The 17,869-nt window shown below is 39.4% G+C and overlaps 1 protein-coding gene across 1 annotated transcript in view; it reads left to right on the top strand.

The window, feature by feature from the left end:
• Window positions 1–17,869, top strand: part of LOC139446693 (hepatocyte growth factor receptor-like) — a 38,499-nt gene that overhangs the window by 15,921 nt on the left and 4,709 nt on the right. The window contains exons 6-15 of the mRNA XM_071227966.1: window positions 249–401; window positions 1,247–1,340; window positions 3,420–3,632; window positions 4,481–4,621; window positions 5,207–5,420; window positions 6,414–6,545; window positions 6,807–6,896; window positions 14,049–14,230; window positions 15,576–15,685; window positions 16,784–16,943. Of these exons, the coding sequence (XP_071084067.1) occupies window positions 249–401; window positions 1,247–1,340; window positions 3,420–3,632; window positions 4,481–4,621; window positions 5,207–5,420; window positions 6,414–6,545; window positions 6,807–6,896; window positions 14,049–14,230; window positions 15,576–15,685; window positions 16,784–16,943 (1,489 nt within the window). The remainder of the gene's footprint in view (window positions 1–248; window positions 402–1,246; window positions 1,341–3,419; window positions 3,633–4,480; window positions 4,622–5,206; window positions 5,421–6,413; window positions 6,546–6,806; window positions 6,897–14,048; window positions 14,231–15,575; window positions 15,686–16,783; window positions 16,944–17,869) is intronic.

The following is a 17,869-nucleotide window of genomic DNA, read 5'->3' as shown; positions in this document are numbered from 1 at the left end:
TTGTCAAGCAGGACTTATATGGTCGTTTCTTTGGAACTCAATACAAACATCCATGCCATAACACTGCATGAACTACGTCCTTCAACACTGTATTATGACGTCGATGTCCGTGCAGGTCTATGCAAACTAAAAATGACTCCTTGTGATTGATGCCATGTGAGTTTCGGAACGATTCTGATTTGACAAACATCAACGACTATAACTCACCTAAACTATCATGCTATTCATGTCCCCCATTATCATTCCAGTTTGACCAGGAGACGATGTAAGCTTAGCAAAAAGAGATCCAACGATAAAAAGGTTGATGAGAGCGTTAAGTTTCCTGGCTGCTCACTTGGCAATTTTACAATCACGTCAGACCCAATCATTACAGATGTATTCCCGACAACATCCATACAGAGGTATGCGCTGTTTATACATATCTCAGCATTATCGACGCTAATGTGTTAAGTATACATGTGTTGGATATGTCCAGAGACCATATAATAGATTTAGAAATTCGTTATTCCGCAATATCCAGCTACGTTATTAAGGGATGCATCCAAATTATTGAAATCCCAAATTGTTAATTACTTAATCTGTTTTAAATGTGCAGCCACCTACTTTATTACACAGACTGTGTAGAAATGGAACAGCAACGTGGAGCCTGTTTGTTGGATATGCCGACAGTATAAAACAGCAATAAAACTCAAGGGGAGCAACTCTTGACTACTCCTCGGGCAATAGCTCCCGAGCGCACCCCCATGTGTACGTCGGTGTGAATATGTATGTGCGTGTCTGTGTGTATGTGTGCGTGTGCGTGTGCGTGTGCGTGTGCGTGTGCGTGTATGCATGCGTGTGCGTGTGTGCGTGTGAGTGTGAGAGAGATACAGAGTGATTAGCCAGGAGATGTAGACGAATCAAAACGACGAAATAGTACAAATGGATCTGGTGTCACAAAACATGACATCTTGTGTCATATATATTTTTTTAATTCGGCCATTACATACATCACTTATGTATCTGATCATACCAAAGTTTAAATATAAAGTGTACGAAGGAAAAGGGGCTAATTGTCAGCCATTTGAATATATGTCTGACAATTTTAATACAAACATCTCAAAGTTTCTGCAACTTTCATAATTTGACAATTCTTGTGGGAAGAAAAGGTTTCGTAACCTCATTCGTCGGTTGTTGTGTGGAAGGTAATACATTATGTCAGTGTGGCAGCAATTTCATTGGTTAATAACTAATGTATGACTTGCAGTGGAGGTCTGACGATCACAGTCTTTGGGGAGAACTTTGACGCTGTAGAACAGCCGCGGATTGAAGTATCTGTGCGTAACAGGACACGGGTGGCGGTGAGTGATATGTTCATCTTTGCGTTCATCTATCACTGTCTGAAACATACATATATATGTCATTTACCACTGTGCATGTACAAATGTACGTCAATATGTAACCATGTGTTCATCTATCACTGTGTATATATACATATGTACGTCAATATGTAACCTTGTGTTCACCTATCACTGTATATATACATATGTATGTCAGTGTGTAACCTTGTGTTCACCTATCACTGTATATATACATATGTATGTCAGTGTGTAACCATGTGTTCATCTATCACTGTGTATATACATATGTATGTCAGTGTGTAACCATGTGTTCACCTAACACTGTATATATACATATGTATGTCAGTGTGTAACCATGTGTTCACCTAACACTGTATATATACATATGTATGTCAGTGTGTAACCTTGTGTTCACCTATCACTGTATATATACATATGTATGTCAGTGTGTAACCATGTGTTCACCTATCACTGTATATATACATATGTATGTCAGTGTGTAACCATGTGTTCACCTAACACTGTATATATACATATGTATGTCAGTGTGTAACCATGTGTTCACCTAACACTGTATATATACATATGTATGTCAGTGTGTAACCATGTGTTCGTCTAACACTGTATATATACATATGTATGTCAGTGTGTAACCATGTGTTCACCTAACACTGTATATATACATATGTATGTCAGTGTGTAACCATGTGTTCACCTAACACTGTATATATACATATGTATGTCAGTGTGTAACCTTGTGTTCACCTAACACTGTATATATACATATGTATGTCAGTGTGTAACCATGTGTTCACCTAACACTGTATATATACATATGTATGTCAGTGTGTAACCATGTGTTCACCTAACACTGTATATATACATATGTATGTCAGTGTGTAACCTTGTGTTCACCTATCACTGTATATATACATATGTATGTCAGTGTGTAACCATGTGTTCACCTATCACTGTATATATACATATGTATGTCAGTGTGTAACCATGTGTTCACCTATCACTGTATATATACATAATTATGTATGTCAGTAAGTAACATGTTCATCTGTCACAGTGTATATACATATGTATGTCAGTGTGTGACCATGTGTTCATCTATCACTGTATATATACATGTGTATGTCAGCGTGTAACCATGTGTTCATCTATCACTGTGTGTATATACATATATATGTCAGAGTGTAACCATATGTTCATCTATCACTGTGTATATACATATGTATGTCAGTGTGTGACCATGTGTTCACCTATCACTGTATATATACATAATTATGTATGTCAGTAAGTAACATGTTCATCTGTCACAGTGTATATACATATGTATGTCAGCGTGTGACCATGTGTTCATCTATCACTGTATATATACATAATTATGTATGTCAGTAAGTAACATGTTCATCTGTCACAGTGTATATACATATGTATGTCAGAGTGTAACCATATGTTCATCTATCACTGTGTATATATATATGTATGTCAGCGTGTGCCCATGTGTTCATCTATCACTGTATATATACATATGTATATTAGCGTGTGCCCATGTGTTCATCTAGCAATGTGTATATATACATATGTATGTCAGCGTGTGCCCATGTGTTCATCTATCACTGTATATATACATATGTATATTAGCGTGTGCCCATGTGTTCATCTATCACTGTGTATATATACATATGTATGTCAGTGTGTAACCATGTGTTCACCTAACACTGTATATATACATATGTATGTCAGTGTGTAACCTTGTGTTCACCTATCACTGTATATATACATATGTATGTCAGTGTGTAACCATGTGTTCACCTATCACTGTATATATACATATGTATGTCAGTGTGTAACCATGTGTTCACCTAACACTGTATATATACATATGTATGTCAGTGTGTAACCATGTGTTCATCTATCACAGTGTATATACATATGTATGTCAGTGTGTAACCTTGTTTTCATCTATCACAGTGTATATACATACGTTTGTCAGTGTGTAACCATATGTTCATCTATCACTGATATCAATGTGTCAGTTTGTATGTTGTATGTGGGTCTTTGTTTCAGAATTGTACCAGAACTAACAAAATTACAGGAGACAAAGTCTTTTGTTTGACGCCATCGTTCACACTGGAAGGTCGAAATGAAACAACTGGCAATCTTTCTGTTATAATGGACGGAGTGGTAGCACATTACAACATTACAATTTATCCAGATCCAACCTTGGTGTTCTCCACAACGTCTTTGGAGGTCGGGGAAGGAGATATGTTGCACATACTAGTAAGTCTCATATACCAGGATAGTACAATAATCAGTATATGCACCAGTTAAACAGACCGGAAGGTGTGATGTTCTGTATATGCACAAGTTAAACATACCGACAGATGTGATATTCAGTATATGCACCAGTTAAACAGACCGGAGGGTGTGATGTTCTGTATATGCACAAGTTAAACATACCGGTAGATGTGATATTCAGTATATATACCAGGTAAGCATACCGGCAGATGTGATATTCAGTATGTGCACCAGTTAAACATACCGACAGATGTGATATTCAGTATATATACCAGGTAAACATACCGGTAGATGTGGTATTCAGTATATATACCAGGTAAACATACCGGTAGATGTGATATTCAGTATATATACAAGGTAAACATACCGGTAGATGTGATATTCAGTATATATACCAATTAAACATACCGATTTTATAATGTGCAGCATATACACCAGGTAAACATTCCAGTAATTGTGATATGCAGCATATACACCAATTAAATATACCAGTAAGTATAATAAGCAGTTTATGCCCCAGTTAAACATCGCTAAGATATGCAGTATATGCACTAGGTAAGCAGGATATACCTCTTTGACATCGTGTTTTGTCCACATAAAAAAAAAATAATTCCTCCAATGTGAGGCTCAGAACTTTTCAGTCTGCCATGTACACCAGTGTAACAGAAGGATATGCTGCAAATGCAGCAGTTACACAGCATCAGTGAAGGTCAATGAGGTGTTTTAGGATTAAATAGTTACAGGTGTTATTGAGTATTAACCTTCTGCATTTTGCCACTAATCAGGTTATACGACGAAGCAGTAATAGTCGTGTGATGTCTTCTGTTTAGGCTAACCTCGATGGCGTCAATGAAACAGATGTTCGAGTAGAAATCGGCCCGAGCAATTGTTCCAATGTTCATTTCAATGGCACGCTGATCACTTGTACGCCTGTGTGGATGACACATACCAAAACGCCCCAGAATATCACGGTATAGTATAAGTATATGGAAATAAATACTAGACCCGAACATGTGTTTACATCAGTCAATCAATCAATGGCTCAGGTAGATATACGTTTATGATCAGTAATGAGATACCTGTACAGAAAACATAAAAGATTTGAACTTCTTGTGGTAGCTTACACAATACTATTTGTTGTTGATAAAAATATCGAAAATTCATGGTCACCAGGTAAATCTTGTATATAATAGTTACAATTTATATAATTAAATCGTGAGAAAAAATCTTTGCTATTTCCAATTTTCGTACGCAGTCAATGAAGGCGCGTCCCCTAGGCATCCCTGTGATGGTGGAGGGAGGGGGCACATATGACCCAGTCTTTTAGGGCACCGCAATTTCCTGTGCAGTTGCGTACCTAGGGCACCCCAGAAACCCGTGACTGTGGGTTCGAATCCCGGTTCGTCTCGATTATGCTTCGAGATTTGTCAGCACCATAGTGCTCGTTGACTCAGTAACTGTTGAAACTTCTCTATATATTTGTCCATATGTACATGTAGATACAATCATCATATGTGCATGTGTGTATTTTAAATCTTTCCCTCCATACACACCAGGTTAAAGTAGGCAACAACCTGAGTCTGTATGCAGGAAAGATCATGTTTGTAACACGGAGGTCGCCTTCTTACCACAACATTATCATCGGGAGCGTGGTAACAGTCGCAGTCATCGCCACCATCGTTGTCGCAGTAGCCGGCGTCTGTATCAAGCAGTACAAATCATCTCTGCATCATCAGCTGCAGTCGGAACTGGCGTCAACTACAGTACATGGTATGTTATTATTTTCACACTATCTCTGCAAAAAGCAGGGTTACTTGTAGAATTCCGACTATATCATGAAAATGTGCTTATGAAGAACCATCAAATAGTGATTATACCAGGTGCTCACGAAAGGGTGAGCGTATTCTGCCCCAACTGTTGGTAGCTCGCGTCACCAACACATGCAAAGGCAAGACCATCGTTGGCCTGAAAAAGCATGGGAACGTATGGCACAAGTTAAAATATGGAATTGCATCGGGCATCATTTGTCAGTGATGCATCATATTTGGAAATGTTTTCCACGTGCCTATCAGCATTAGTGAGACCTTGCATGTTGTAACCTTGATCAATCAACTTCTGCGCAAGATTCACATGGCGCCCTTTGATATCTTGGTAGTAGAGTATGCTCAATTGTATCTCAAGGGTTGTGACATGTAAACACCAAATGCTGGACCTGCAGGAATATTGATCGATATAAAGGGAAAGTTTACAATGGGAAGTTGAAGTCATTGTCTTGTGGAGAGTCGTTTTGTCACTCTGAATCTTTATGCATTGACCTAAATATGAAACAGATGAGGCGGTCTCATGGTCTCCTTTATTTCTAGCTTCTAGGATAGGATATTCCAGTTACATCAAGATGTGACAGTAGACGTGGATATCAATCACTGGTTTGTTTGGTTCAGACTCGATTATTAACACTCGTCCGTCATATAGCTGAGTGCGGTTAAACAACAGAGAAAAAAATCATGTCAATGGCTTTTATTCTTTGTTTTTCCAAATTGCGGTCAGTTGATAATTTTCTTTAACCGTAAAAATAGACATATTATCATTGCTTTTGTAGCGACCACAAAATCTCCGAATACCGTGATGGGATTCGAACCACGCGCCTTCTGATCCGAGATCGAACGCCTTGCCCTCATGGCAAGCTGATAATGTAAGGAGTCATCTGTGTGGTGACTCCGGCCCCGCTACTCTTTTCATAACTCTGTATGCATTTTGTTACAGGACTTAATGCGTACTTCCTATTGGAACCCAGAGTTCAGAAGCCGTTGTCCAAGGAACTGCTGCAACGTATTGAGCAGAGCAAGGTCATTGTGCCCGCATCAAGGCTGAAGCTAGGCGATACGATTGGCTCAGGTAGTACCGACATTCTATTCAATCTGCATTTACTGTGGTTTATAGGTGCAACCATGTAAATTTGATATGTCATGTTTCATTCCATTTGCACGTCATGTTTGAAAGACAAAATGCACGAGACAGCTGAGCGATTTATGTGATTCGAGTTTGAAATTATCTTTTTCATTCATCCAGTTAATATGAACACAGAGAAGCCAGTGACATTGTTGGAAATGATGTATGGTATCTATGTACGTATGACTTTCTCCTTTGCTATTGCAGGTAACTTCGGCTGTGTGTACGCAGGCATGTTGTACCCAGAGTCTGGGGAAGAAGAAGGGGCTGAGAAAGTCGCCATCAAAACAATGCTGGGTAGGGCCTGGCCTTCTGAATATTTGTAGTGTTTCCCTATTACGATCCAATAGTTATTGGTTATATATATGTAAGGGAACTGGCTGGGGGTAGATTAGGTGTGGGGTCATTGTAATGTCTTTCAGTAACATTTGTGGTGGTTTTAGATTGTATGGACCTGATAGAGACACTGCCCAGTTTCGTGACTCATGACCGAGGCTAGATGTATATCATTAGGGTAGGGCCTGGCCTTCTAATAGATAAGATAAGATAAGATAAGACTTTATTAACCCAACGGACATTCACATTGCACAGTTGATCAAATCTAAAATATACACACACAAAAAAAGAAGAAAATATAATGACATTAAAATATGTACATAAGGAAAATAAGACATAATAATATACTGGTAACTATAGCCTGCCTAATGCACACAATGGGCAGAGGCACAGATCGGGTGTAACATATTAATCACAGCAATTTTAAAAGGGATAAAGGCAGGATAAAATTTCTTTACAGCGAACTATTATAAGGGTAACGCTATTTTTCAGGGCATTATCATTTTCAGAAGCCCAAGGTCGTCCATTAACTGCCCTACGAAGGCGGGCAGTTGAAATGATCGAGGGCTTTTGCAAATGATAATGCCCTGAAAAATAGCGTTACCGTTATTATAGCTAAAATGGATAGAATTTGTTAGGCCAGGTTCACAGAGTGCCGATATGGCTCCCGCTTGAGATAAGACAGCTCTACGACATGAAAAGTGAAAAAAGTCGGATAACTATCCTCAATGATCTTGAATGTCCTATCATTGTCTGAACGCAGTCGTATAAGTTCGTAACAGAGTCCTACGGATCGGGAAAGGTCCAGAGAGGTCGGCCAACGACTCCCGATAGTATGGTGCGTCCCGTAACATTCTGGAAATGATTTTGTCTAGTCGGATTACAATCGTGAATATGTCCTGACAGATTCTGCTGTATCGGATCAAAATCGTAACAATGTCCTGTGTTGTCTGGACGGTGTCCTGTGGATCGGGGTGTTGTCGGGATGGACAGGCATGAATTGTTCATTGCCGTTTCTTGTCGATTGAGTCCAGATTGCGTCCAGATCTTGCCGAATGCGAACCGCCTTTGTCGGTTCACTGTCCGGTCACTGCCTGATCTCTGTCGGATCGCATTCGGGAGAATCGGGACGCTGTCGGGACAGATTCGGTCTTTTTAGCATGCGGAAGATACAAATCGGATCAAATTCGGATTGAGAACAGGAGAATCAGGACGAATTCGACTGGAAACGCCTGAATCAGGACGCTTCCTGGACAATATCTGTTGTTTGTGAATATCCCGCCACGAATCACAGGATCTTGATCAGACTTTTGACAAATTTTTATTTGGGAATGGTCCTATCAAGGACGCCAGTAAAATCCTGAAAGTGTGACTGAGCCCTTATCCATTAAAAATAAACTGCAATCAACACGAATTTCACTGACCCAGTTTTACGAATAAGAAAACGTCATAGAACAAACAAGATGACGTCGCCATTGAAAGTGACGTCACCTTATACTATCCCAATGACGTCACGCGATAATGGCCCGTCGTCAAGCAATATGAGGGCACTACAGTGGTCCGCTCATTTCTGATAACATGCGGGCGGTTTAATGATAATTCTATCCATTTTAGCTATAATAAATAGTATTAAACAGATAATCTTTTAAAAGACTAATACTGGCTGGTATAAAGGATTACGAGGCCCTTTTTGTTTTCAGCATCGGCATGCGCAGTCGGCGGCCAAAAGGTAGAAACTGATATTTGGAATGAAGTATATGACTTCTGTCACTTAATGTTTTACGCGCCTTCTTGACAGTTTTTGCAGCTCATAAATGTCGCCGATCTGTTGAAATTGCGTACCAGAGATTTAAATTTGCTGTATTTAAAGTTCTATCTATTTAAGATTTATTTTGAACAGGTAGGCTCCCATACTAGCAGTTGACATTAAAAGCTAAAATTACTTGAATAAGTTTTCTATAAACAGAGAATATCGTACTATAAAGTTAAAATACCTAAGACGCTGTAAGAAATAATCGCTCTGAGGTATTTAATAAATATGCTCCGTGTTTACATTTCATGTGTGTTTTGAATCAATAATGGTGACAAGGTTTTTATAATGTTAAACCAAATCAATATTTTCGTTATCAAAATCAGCCAGGGGAATTTCAGTCTTCTTTTTTTTCTAAAACGTGCAGTCATTTCCTTTGTCTGTTTAACATTTAGACTAGCAGGAAGAACATACTAAAGTCAACCAACAAAATTCGCACAAATGATTTGGAAGGTTCAAGATGTTTGTAGATATTATTTAACAGTGTAAGCGTGGCATCCTCCATTCCTTTCCCGGCTCTTTAGGCGAACAGACGTGGGTCAAGTTAATGCTCTGTCTGTCTTAGGTATGGATTTCAAAGCAAACGGTCGGTAATCGTTATTTATAGGATTTGGAATTTATGAAACTGGGAACATTAGATGCCCTCCAAAGTATAGTAAAGAATAATTTTTTTATCGATAGATATTTGAAATATTCTTTTGAAAATATGACCGAGTTGATCACGAAATTCCTTCAACACCATACCTCATAGATCATCAAGACCAGCACCTTTGGGGACATTTATTTTAGAGAATGATTGTAAAACATCACATGAAGTTACGTCAAGCGTTTCGCAATCCAATTAAACATTTCTGAACAAGTTTCTTTCTTTCCTGAAGTCTGTAGTGTCTAAACGAGCGTAGAACATATTCAACTCATTGGCAAAGCTCAAAGTTAGCTGCAACACGTATTTCAGCTCGTTTTTACTAATGTTCCAATTATTGTCGTTCCATATGGACTGACTTGAGTTCTTTTGTAATTGTTAGGATCACAATGAATGTCAATTCGTTCTAGATCAAAAGTGCAATTCACATTTCCATTTCTATCTCCATTCTCATTCTCATCCTCATTCTGGGCGGTCGGGTAGCCTGGTGGTTAAAGCGTTCGCTCGTCACGCCAGGGACCCGGGTTCGGTTCCCGACATGGGTACAATGTGTGAAGCCCATTTCTGGTGTCCCCCGCCGTGATATTGCTGGAATATTGCTAAAAGCGGCGTAAAACCGTACTCACTCACTCACTCATCCTCATTCTCATTCTCATTCTCATCATCAATTATCAATAAATACCCTCTTTTGAATTGGAAGATTGACTGCAAAGGAAAAGTAAACAATCATAAGTTTGCAGTTAGATATGTAAACAAAACAATAACAATGTATGACAATTACGAAAACAACAAAAGTTGAAAAAAGACATTAAATTGTGACAAAATAATTGCAAGAGCATTTTCACAGAAAGAAAGTATACATTAGTGATTGAAAACTGAACACATTATCATTGCTTCAGAAAAGTTACAAATACAACATTTTGGGAAATAAAATGGCTACAGAAATATATTGACAATGGAAAAGAAATACAAATGCATGACAACATACGATTTTGGTAGCACATATTCTTTTCTAACTTTTACTTCTTGCTTTTTTGTTACTGACCACATGGGTCCTCATTCTCTCCTTCCAGAAACTAAAAAGCATGCATGGTTAAACAGAGTAACCTTCCTTGGCTAAACTCCTGAAGCATGCATAAAATAATAATCCTTTACATGCTAAATTGAAAATGAAAATTTAAGAACAATTTTAAACTTTAATAATTTGGAAAAATAAATGGAAATTATTATAAATATTATTATAACAGTTATCCACGTTTTTTTGTTCAGAAAGATCTTGATGGTATTTGAAGACTGAACTGACTGAACTGACTGAACTGACCTGAACTTTATTACTTGGAGGCTGTGGTCCACGGCATCAGAATAAAATGTACAATACAAGTACAATATGCGATGGCTTTCAAGTGAGTGAGTGAGTTGGGTTTAGCGCCGCTTTTAACTGTATTCCAGTCATATCACGGCGTGTCGCAAAACAAAACAAGTAATAGTTCATACAAGTTATATGTTAGCATGTTATCAAAATTTTTGCACAATAACTAAACAAAAGTTACTTAATTTGTTTAACAGTCCTGGCAAGACAAAATTCGGAATGATATTCGGAATAACATAATGAGATGCAGATATTTTTCTGTTCTTTTAAAATGGACAGATTAAAAGAAAATGAAAGCATCACCGATGTCTCTTGTATCATACAGTGAACCTAATCTATTTTTAATAGTATTTTGTTGCTTATTTTAATTTATAGTCGTTGGTTTGATGTTCGAAAATGACATTGGCGTTCCATATTATTTATCTAAATTTTAATATATTAATATTTCAAAATATGAATCAGATTTAATTAACTTATTTGAAGTAGATTATGAAGTATTTTGTAGTTCATTCTCCATACATTCAGATATTGATAATGTAATCTTGTGGAAATACCATTCTCTGGCGAGAAGGTAGTAAAATCCTTTTGGGAATTGTCATATATTACTTAAATTGTTCAGATTGTGTTGCCAAAGTTATTTCCTTCAGGTTTGTAATGTTCAGATTCATAATCTGATAATAATATTTTATATACATAATATGCAAACTTATTAAATTTACTTTGTAAAAGTTTGGTCCAGTAACACAATATACAGTTTGTGTCTATAAATATAGAAGATAAACCCGATCCTCCATTTAACATTTTGAGTAAATGTGATTGGACATTCCTAAAAGAGTTATTTTGTTAAAACCCGAAACTGAACAGACCAACAGAACAGAACAACATTGGCTTTATCGTGTATTCTAAGGGATTCAATTGACATTCTTTAGATAGGTGATAATATTTACTTCAGAACATAAAACATTGCTTTGGTTGCAGATTGTGCCAGTTTCATTTTTTACTTTGAAAATAGAATTATTTTTGGAGAATAGTATGCGAAGAGTTTTGTATTTACGTTTTGTAAATCAACATCACACAGCTCAAAACGTGTTTGTATTCTTTCTTTGTGCCGAAAAATTTAAGAACTTTTACTCGAATTTATAACTAATCTGATTTGTTTACAGTACTCTGCAAATATGTTCCTTGTATACTGGAGATCATTAGCCTTATTTGACATTAGGAAAGTATCGTCCGCATACATAAGTATTGTAAAACATACAGCCACGTTTTAAACACAATCAAAATCAGGAATGATTACGCCATTTCACAACACATTCACGAAGTTTATAGAATGAGTGAGATCAAGATCCGTGCTGGAATTCTCGAACACGACCCCAAGCCGTGTAATCAAAGCGCCCTTTCATTTAATATCAAGGGAATGTGGTGTCCACGATTTCACCGATTTAAATGTTGGTTTCTCGGATTTTAACTTTCTCTTGTAGTAGGGGGTTAAACAGACTGGAGTTCCGAAACCATCGATTTCGAGGCTAGATTTCTCTTTCTCAGAACCAACATTAACCAAGTTTCAGTGAATCAAAGAAGGCAGCTTTCTCGGATTTCATAAATGACCTTCACACTGGCTTCTAGTTCGTTAAGTTGGCGCCTCAGAGAACGCACATCTGCCATCAAAATAGTAGGTAAGAGAGGTCTGGTTTTACGCGACGTTATTCTACACCCCAGTTCGCCTCTCTTGCCTCGTTTACGGCTCAAGATTGTCCTTGTTTCCTCATTCGTCACCACTCGCCCCTTTCCGTAACCTGCAAGAAGATTCGTCCCCCTATCGATGAATGTTATGTGCGAAAATACGACAAACCAATCAGAATGCACGTATGATTTCAAGTTCTTCGTCAAAGAATCTCTCAGAAATAATTTTTTTTATTTTACATGTGTCTTGCATCTAAAATATACCAAAGACACAGTTAAATGTGTTCAATCATACTGTATAATTCCGCACGTCCTGATGTGCTTTAAATTGCATCTGAAATGTATATGATATAAAGGGAAATATATGTGAACTATTACGCAAAGAGTTGACGATTGTTTTAGGTATGCCCGTTTGCGCTAAGACGGAACCCGGTCGCAAAAATGGCCACGAGAGGGACACGAGTCGCTATTCGGCTTGTCCCGGAATAACACGAGTTGGTCACGAATGCTTGCTTCCTGTGTGTATTCCGAAAATATATCCATATGGAAGTCACTGACATTATTATATCACCAAAACTGGAGTAGCTGTTCCCTTTCATAGCGTATGGTGTTGAAGTCACGGTGGCCACCATGTTGGTTTCATCTACTAACCCTGTTAGCACTGACAACATTGATATGCCGTGAAAACAACAAACATGATTAGATCATCACCGCCAGAATGTAAATAACTCTGAAGCTACAAGAACGACTTAACAGCAGCATATAAAATAAGCAAAACAACTTAAAGGAAAACTGAGAGCGTTTTCAACCGCGCCTGTCGCTTCGGCGCTGCGCCATCTAGTGAGTGAAGTGTCTCTACCTACTTAAGACATAAGATTTCGCCATTAAGCTGGTGGAGTTGTGGACAGGTGTATTTTAGGACTTCAATTTGTTATTTGTAGTGTTTGCCCATCATGAACCAATAATTATTGGTGAATAAGTGAACTTAACGTTGACACCAGTACAATTGTATACATATGTAAGGGCACCTGGCTGGAGGACAGATGTAGTGTGGGGTCGTTGGGTATAGTTGAGCGGATCTGATAGGTACACTGTTTCATGACCGATGAGTGAGTGAGTTGGGCGTAAAGCCACTTTGAACAGTTTTCCAGTTATATTATGTCTGCTTAATGTGGGAGGAAAGGTCGAAGTACTGCAGGTCTCGCTTTGGTGAAACCCACGAGGACGGGTATGGTGCTGACAAGCCAAGAAACACAATAGAGGCGAACCGGGAGTGAAACCCACAATCATAGGTGTCTGGCGTGGCCAAGGGACGCAACCCTGCATAGAAACAAGTCAAAACAAAATAATATGTCCTTATGCTTTACGGAAAAAGACATATTGTTTGCTGGACGTCTTAAAAGAATGTAAACTTCTATATTATGAGGAGCACAAGGTTGCGGAGTATATGCTCACTCCTTTATCAGGTGATATACTCCGAAACGTTGTGTTCCTCATTGCAAAGAACTTGACATCTATAAATTCCATCTCTTATGTGTTGTATAATCACTAAATGTCATTCAAAGACTTATAACGAAGTGTTGTGCAAAATTTGCATCTGTGTTCCAGATAACAGCCAGAACATGGATCTTGGTAGCTTTGTGGAGGAAGCGCTGGTTATGAAGAAGTTTGACCACAAGAATGTCCTCCAACTGTTGGGGATCTCGGTGAGCGAGAGTCAACAGCCAATGGTGGTCCTGCCCTTCATGGCTAACGGGGATCTCCTGTCCTTCGTCTCGGATGACGCGAAGGTATGGTAAATCTGTTAAACAATCTATTACAAGGTTTTCCTCAGCAGGTAACCTTACCTTCCTCTTCAACAGTCGTTACTGAATCCTTTCTGCTTGGATCACAATACGATATATGCTGTGTCAGTGACACTTGATTGGCGGACCGGGTTCATCCTGCTGAACATTCCATTTCGACCAGTGTAGGCAAACTGGGCCTCGTGACATAAATACGAGTGAGACAAACTGCTGCATGATATTAAGATGAGTATAGACCAACTGCGGCTCATGACATTAAGAAGAGTATAGATCAACTGGGGTTCGTGACTTTAAGACGAGTTGAACTAACTTGGGGTCATGACATTAAGACGAATATAGATCAAATGGGCCTCACGACATTAAGACGAGTATAGATCAACTAGGCCTCACGACATTAAGACGAGTATAGATCAACTGGGCCTCACGACATTAAGACGAGTATAGATCAACTGGGCCTCACGACATTAAGACGAGTATAGATCAACTAGGCCTCACGACATGAAGACGAGTATAGTTAAACTAGCGTCACGACATTAAGACGAGTATAGATCAACTAGGCCTCACGACATGAAGACGAGTATAGTTAAACTAGCGTCACGACATTAAGACGAGTATAGATCAACTAGGCCTCACGACATGAAGACGAGTATAGATCAACTAGGCCTCACGGCATGAAGACGAGTATAGATAAACTAGCCTCACGACATTAAGACGAGTATAGATAAACTGGGCCTCACGACATTAAGACGAGTATAGATAAACTGGGCCTCACGACATTAAGACGAGTTCAGACCAAGTGGGTCACATGATATTAAGACGAGTATAGACCAACTGCATCGCATTACATTATGGTTGTGTGGAACAATTGCGTCTCGTGACATTAAGACGAGTATAGACCAACTGCGCCTCGTGAATATTAAGACGAGTGTGGACCAACTGGGCGTAATGACTTTGATGTTCACATTGACACCAATGCACCATGTCTACTATACCGCAATGTTGAGAAAAGCCATCCTATTTCTATGTGGAACTGGACATCATATTAACGGACTTGGGTGAAATGCTGGAAAGATTTCCTCCTGGACATGACATCATACTGAGCTCCATGGGTTTGGTAGTCAGTGTACCATGGCCATGTCATACATAATACTACGAATATTGCATAAGGTGTGCCTACAGACTCCCATAACTTTGGTAATTAAGTAAGAAGTATGACCATGATACTTACACAGTTCAACCGTTATATGATGGAGATTATATCGCGTCTAGTGTTATCCTAAACAGTCTCATGACTTTGTTATATACTGTGATGTTATCACATTCCTTGCAGGAGGTGCGGGTGTACGACATCCTGAGATGGGGTGTGGATATTGCCGAGGGAATGAACTACCTGTCCACTCTCAGACTGGTGCATAGAGACCTGGCGGCCAGGAACTGCATGTGAGTTGTTCACGAAAGGAGGTATCATATCTATAATTCTGACTATCACACAGCCAACATTTCCTCATGTCAACATGCTGCTCCCACTCAACCACTTGACCAATAGTAGCTCATTTCTCAGGGGAATTATAGTTACATTCAGGAACAATAAATACATAACAAGTAAACAATACACCAACCAACACCCGTGGACAGGCTAGCTGACTGTATTGATCTTATCCCATTTGCGTAGTTCGATGGTCATGATGTCAATCACTGGTGTGTCTGGTCCAGACTCGATAATTTACAGACCGCCGTGATAATGATGAAATATTGATGAGTGAAGTGTTAAAATACAAATAAACTGTACGATTATGCCTGTCGTTGAAACTATGTGTTTACAATGTTCCTTGAGAACCCGTCAAAGATTGCATATTTGGTATGCATCACATCATGTAGCATATTATTTTGACTTAACCTCAAATAATGTATCACATCATATAACCTATGTCTCGACCACCTCAGTGGTCTAGTGGTAGCGCTCGGAGAGCGGAAGGACTGGGGTTTAAAGATGGTACTTGTTGTTACCCTGTCTGGCGCTCGGCATTTAGGGGACTCAAACAAGGACTGGTCGGCTCGGTGTCAGTATACTGTGTCCGACTGGGGAATTAAATCGGCATCAGCCTGGACTAGTACAAGCGGACACACACACACACACACACACACACACACACACACACACACACACACACACACACACACACACACACACACACACAAACACAAACACACACACACACACACACACACATGCATGCTATGTCGCTATATAAGTGCAATAATCTTAGACGCGACGTTAAACCACATTTCACCTCACTATGTGTCACATCATATGACGTATATATCACCTAACCAGAACTATCTATCACATTCTATAACGTATGTATCACCTTATCTCAACTATGTATCACATTATATAACGCATATATCATCTAACCTCAACTATGTTTGACTTCATATAACGCATGTACCACCTCACTTATATATCACTATATGTAATGTAAGTGTGACATTTCAACTATGGATCACATAAAGTATGTATCGCCCTGTATGCTCCAGGCTTGATGACAACCTGCGTGTGAAGGTGGCGGACTTCGGACTGTGCAGAGACATCTACGAGAAAGGCTACTACACCAGCGACAACAAGAAGAAGCTGCCGATCCGCTGGATGGCGCCAGAGAGCATGGAGAGAGGAAGCTACAGCTCCAAGTCAGACGTGGTAGGTACTGGAGGCTGGTCCTAGGTGACGACAAACAGGTTTCTGAAAAGGACAACATAGAGAGTCAACTCAAAGTTAGACGTGAGATACTGGAGGCTGTTACTAGATGACGACAAACAGGTTTCTGATAAGGACAACATAGAGAGTCAACTCCAAGTCAGACGTTTTTGGTTCTGGAGGCTGTTACTAGGTGACGACAAACAGTTTTCAGATAAGGACAACATAGAGAGGCAACTCCAAGTCAGACGTGAGGTACTGGAGGCTGTTACTAGGTGACGACAAACAGGTTTCTGATAAGGACAACATAGAGAGGCAACTCCAAGTCAGACGTGAGGTACTGGAGGCTTACTAGGTGATGACAAACAGGTTTCTGATAAGGACAACATAGAGAGGTACTCCAATTTAGACTTTTTTGGTTCTGGAGGCTGGTCCTAGGTGACGACAAACAGGTTTCTGATAAGGACAATATAGAGAGGCAACTCCAAGTCAGACGTGGGGTACTGGAGGCTGGTCCTAGGTGACTACAAACAGGTTTCTCACTAGGACAATATAGAGAGGCAACTCCAAGTCAGACGTGGCTGGGACTGGAGGCTGTTACTAGGTGACGACAAACTGGTTTCTGATAAGGACAACATAGAGATTGAACTCAAAGTTAGACGTGAGATACTGGAGGCTGTTACTAGGTGACGACAAACAGGTTTCTGATCAGGACAACATAGAGAGTGAACTCAAAGTTAGACGTGAGATACTGGAGGCTGTTACTAGGTGACGACAAACAGGTTTCTGATAAGGACAACATAGAGAGTGAACTCAAAGTTAGACGTGAGATACTGGAGGCTGTTACTAGGTGACGACAAACAGGTTTCTGATCAGGACAATATAGAGAGGCATCTCCAAGTTAGACGTGGTCGGTACTGGAGGCTGGT

Source organism: Haliotis cracherodii, unplaced genomic scaffold (assembly GCF_022045235.1).
Source record: "Haliotis cracherodii isolate W230 unplaced genomic scaffold, xgHalCrac1.p SCAF_6, whole genome shotgun sequence".
Taxonomy (NCBI): domain Eukaryota; kingdom Metazoa; phylum Mollusca; class Gastropoda; order Lepetellida; family Haliotidae; genus Haliotis; species Haliotis cracherodii.
This window is presented reverse-complemented; position numbering and strand designations above follow the sequence as displayed.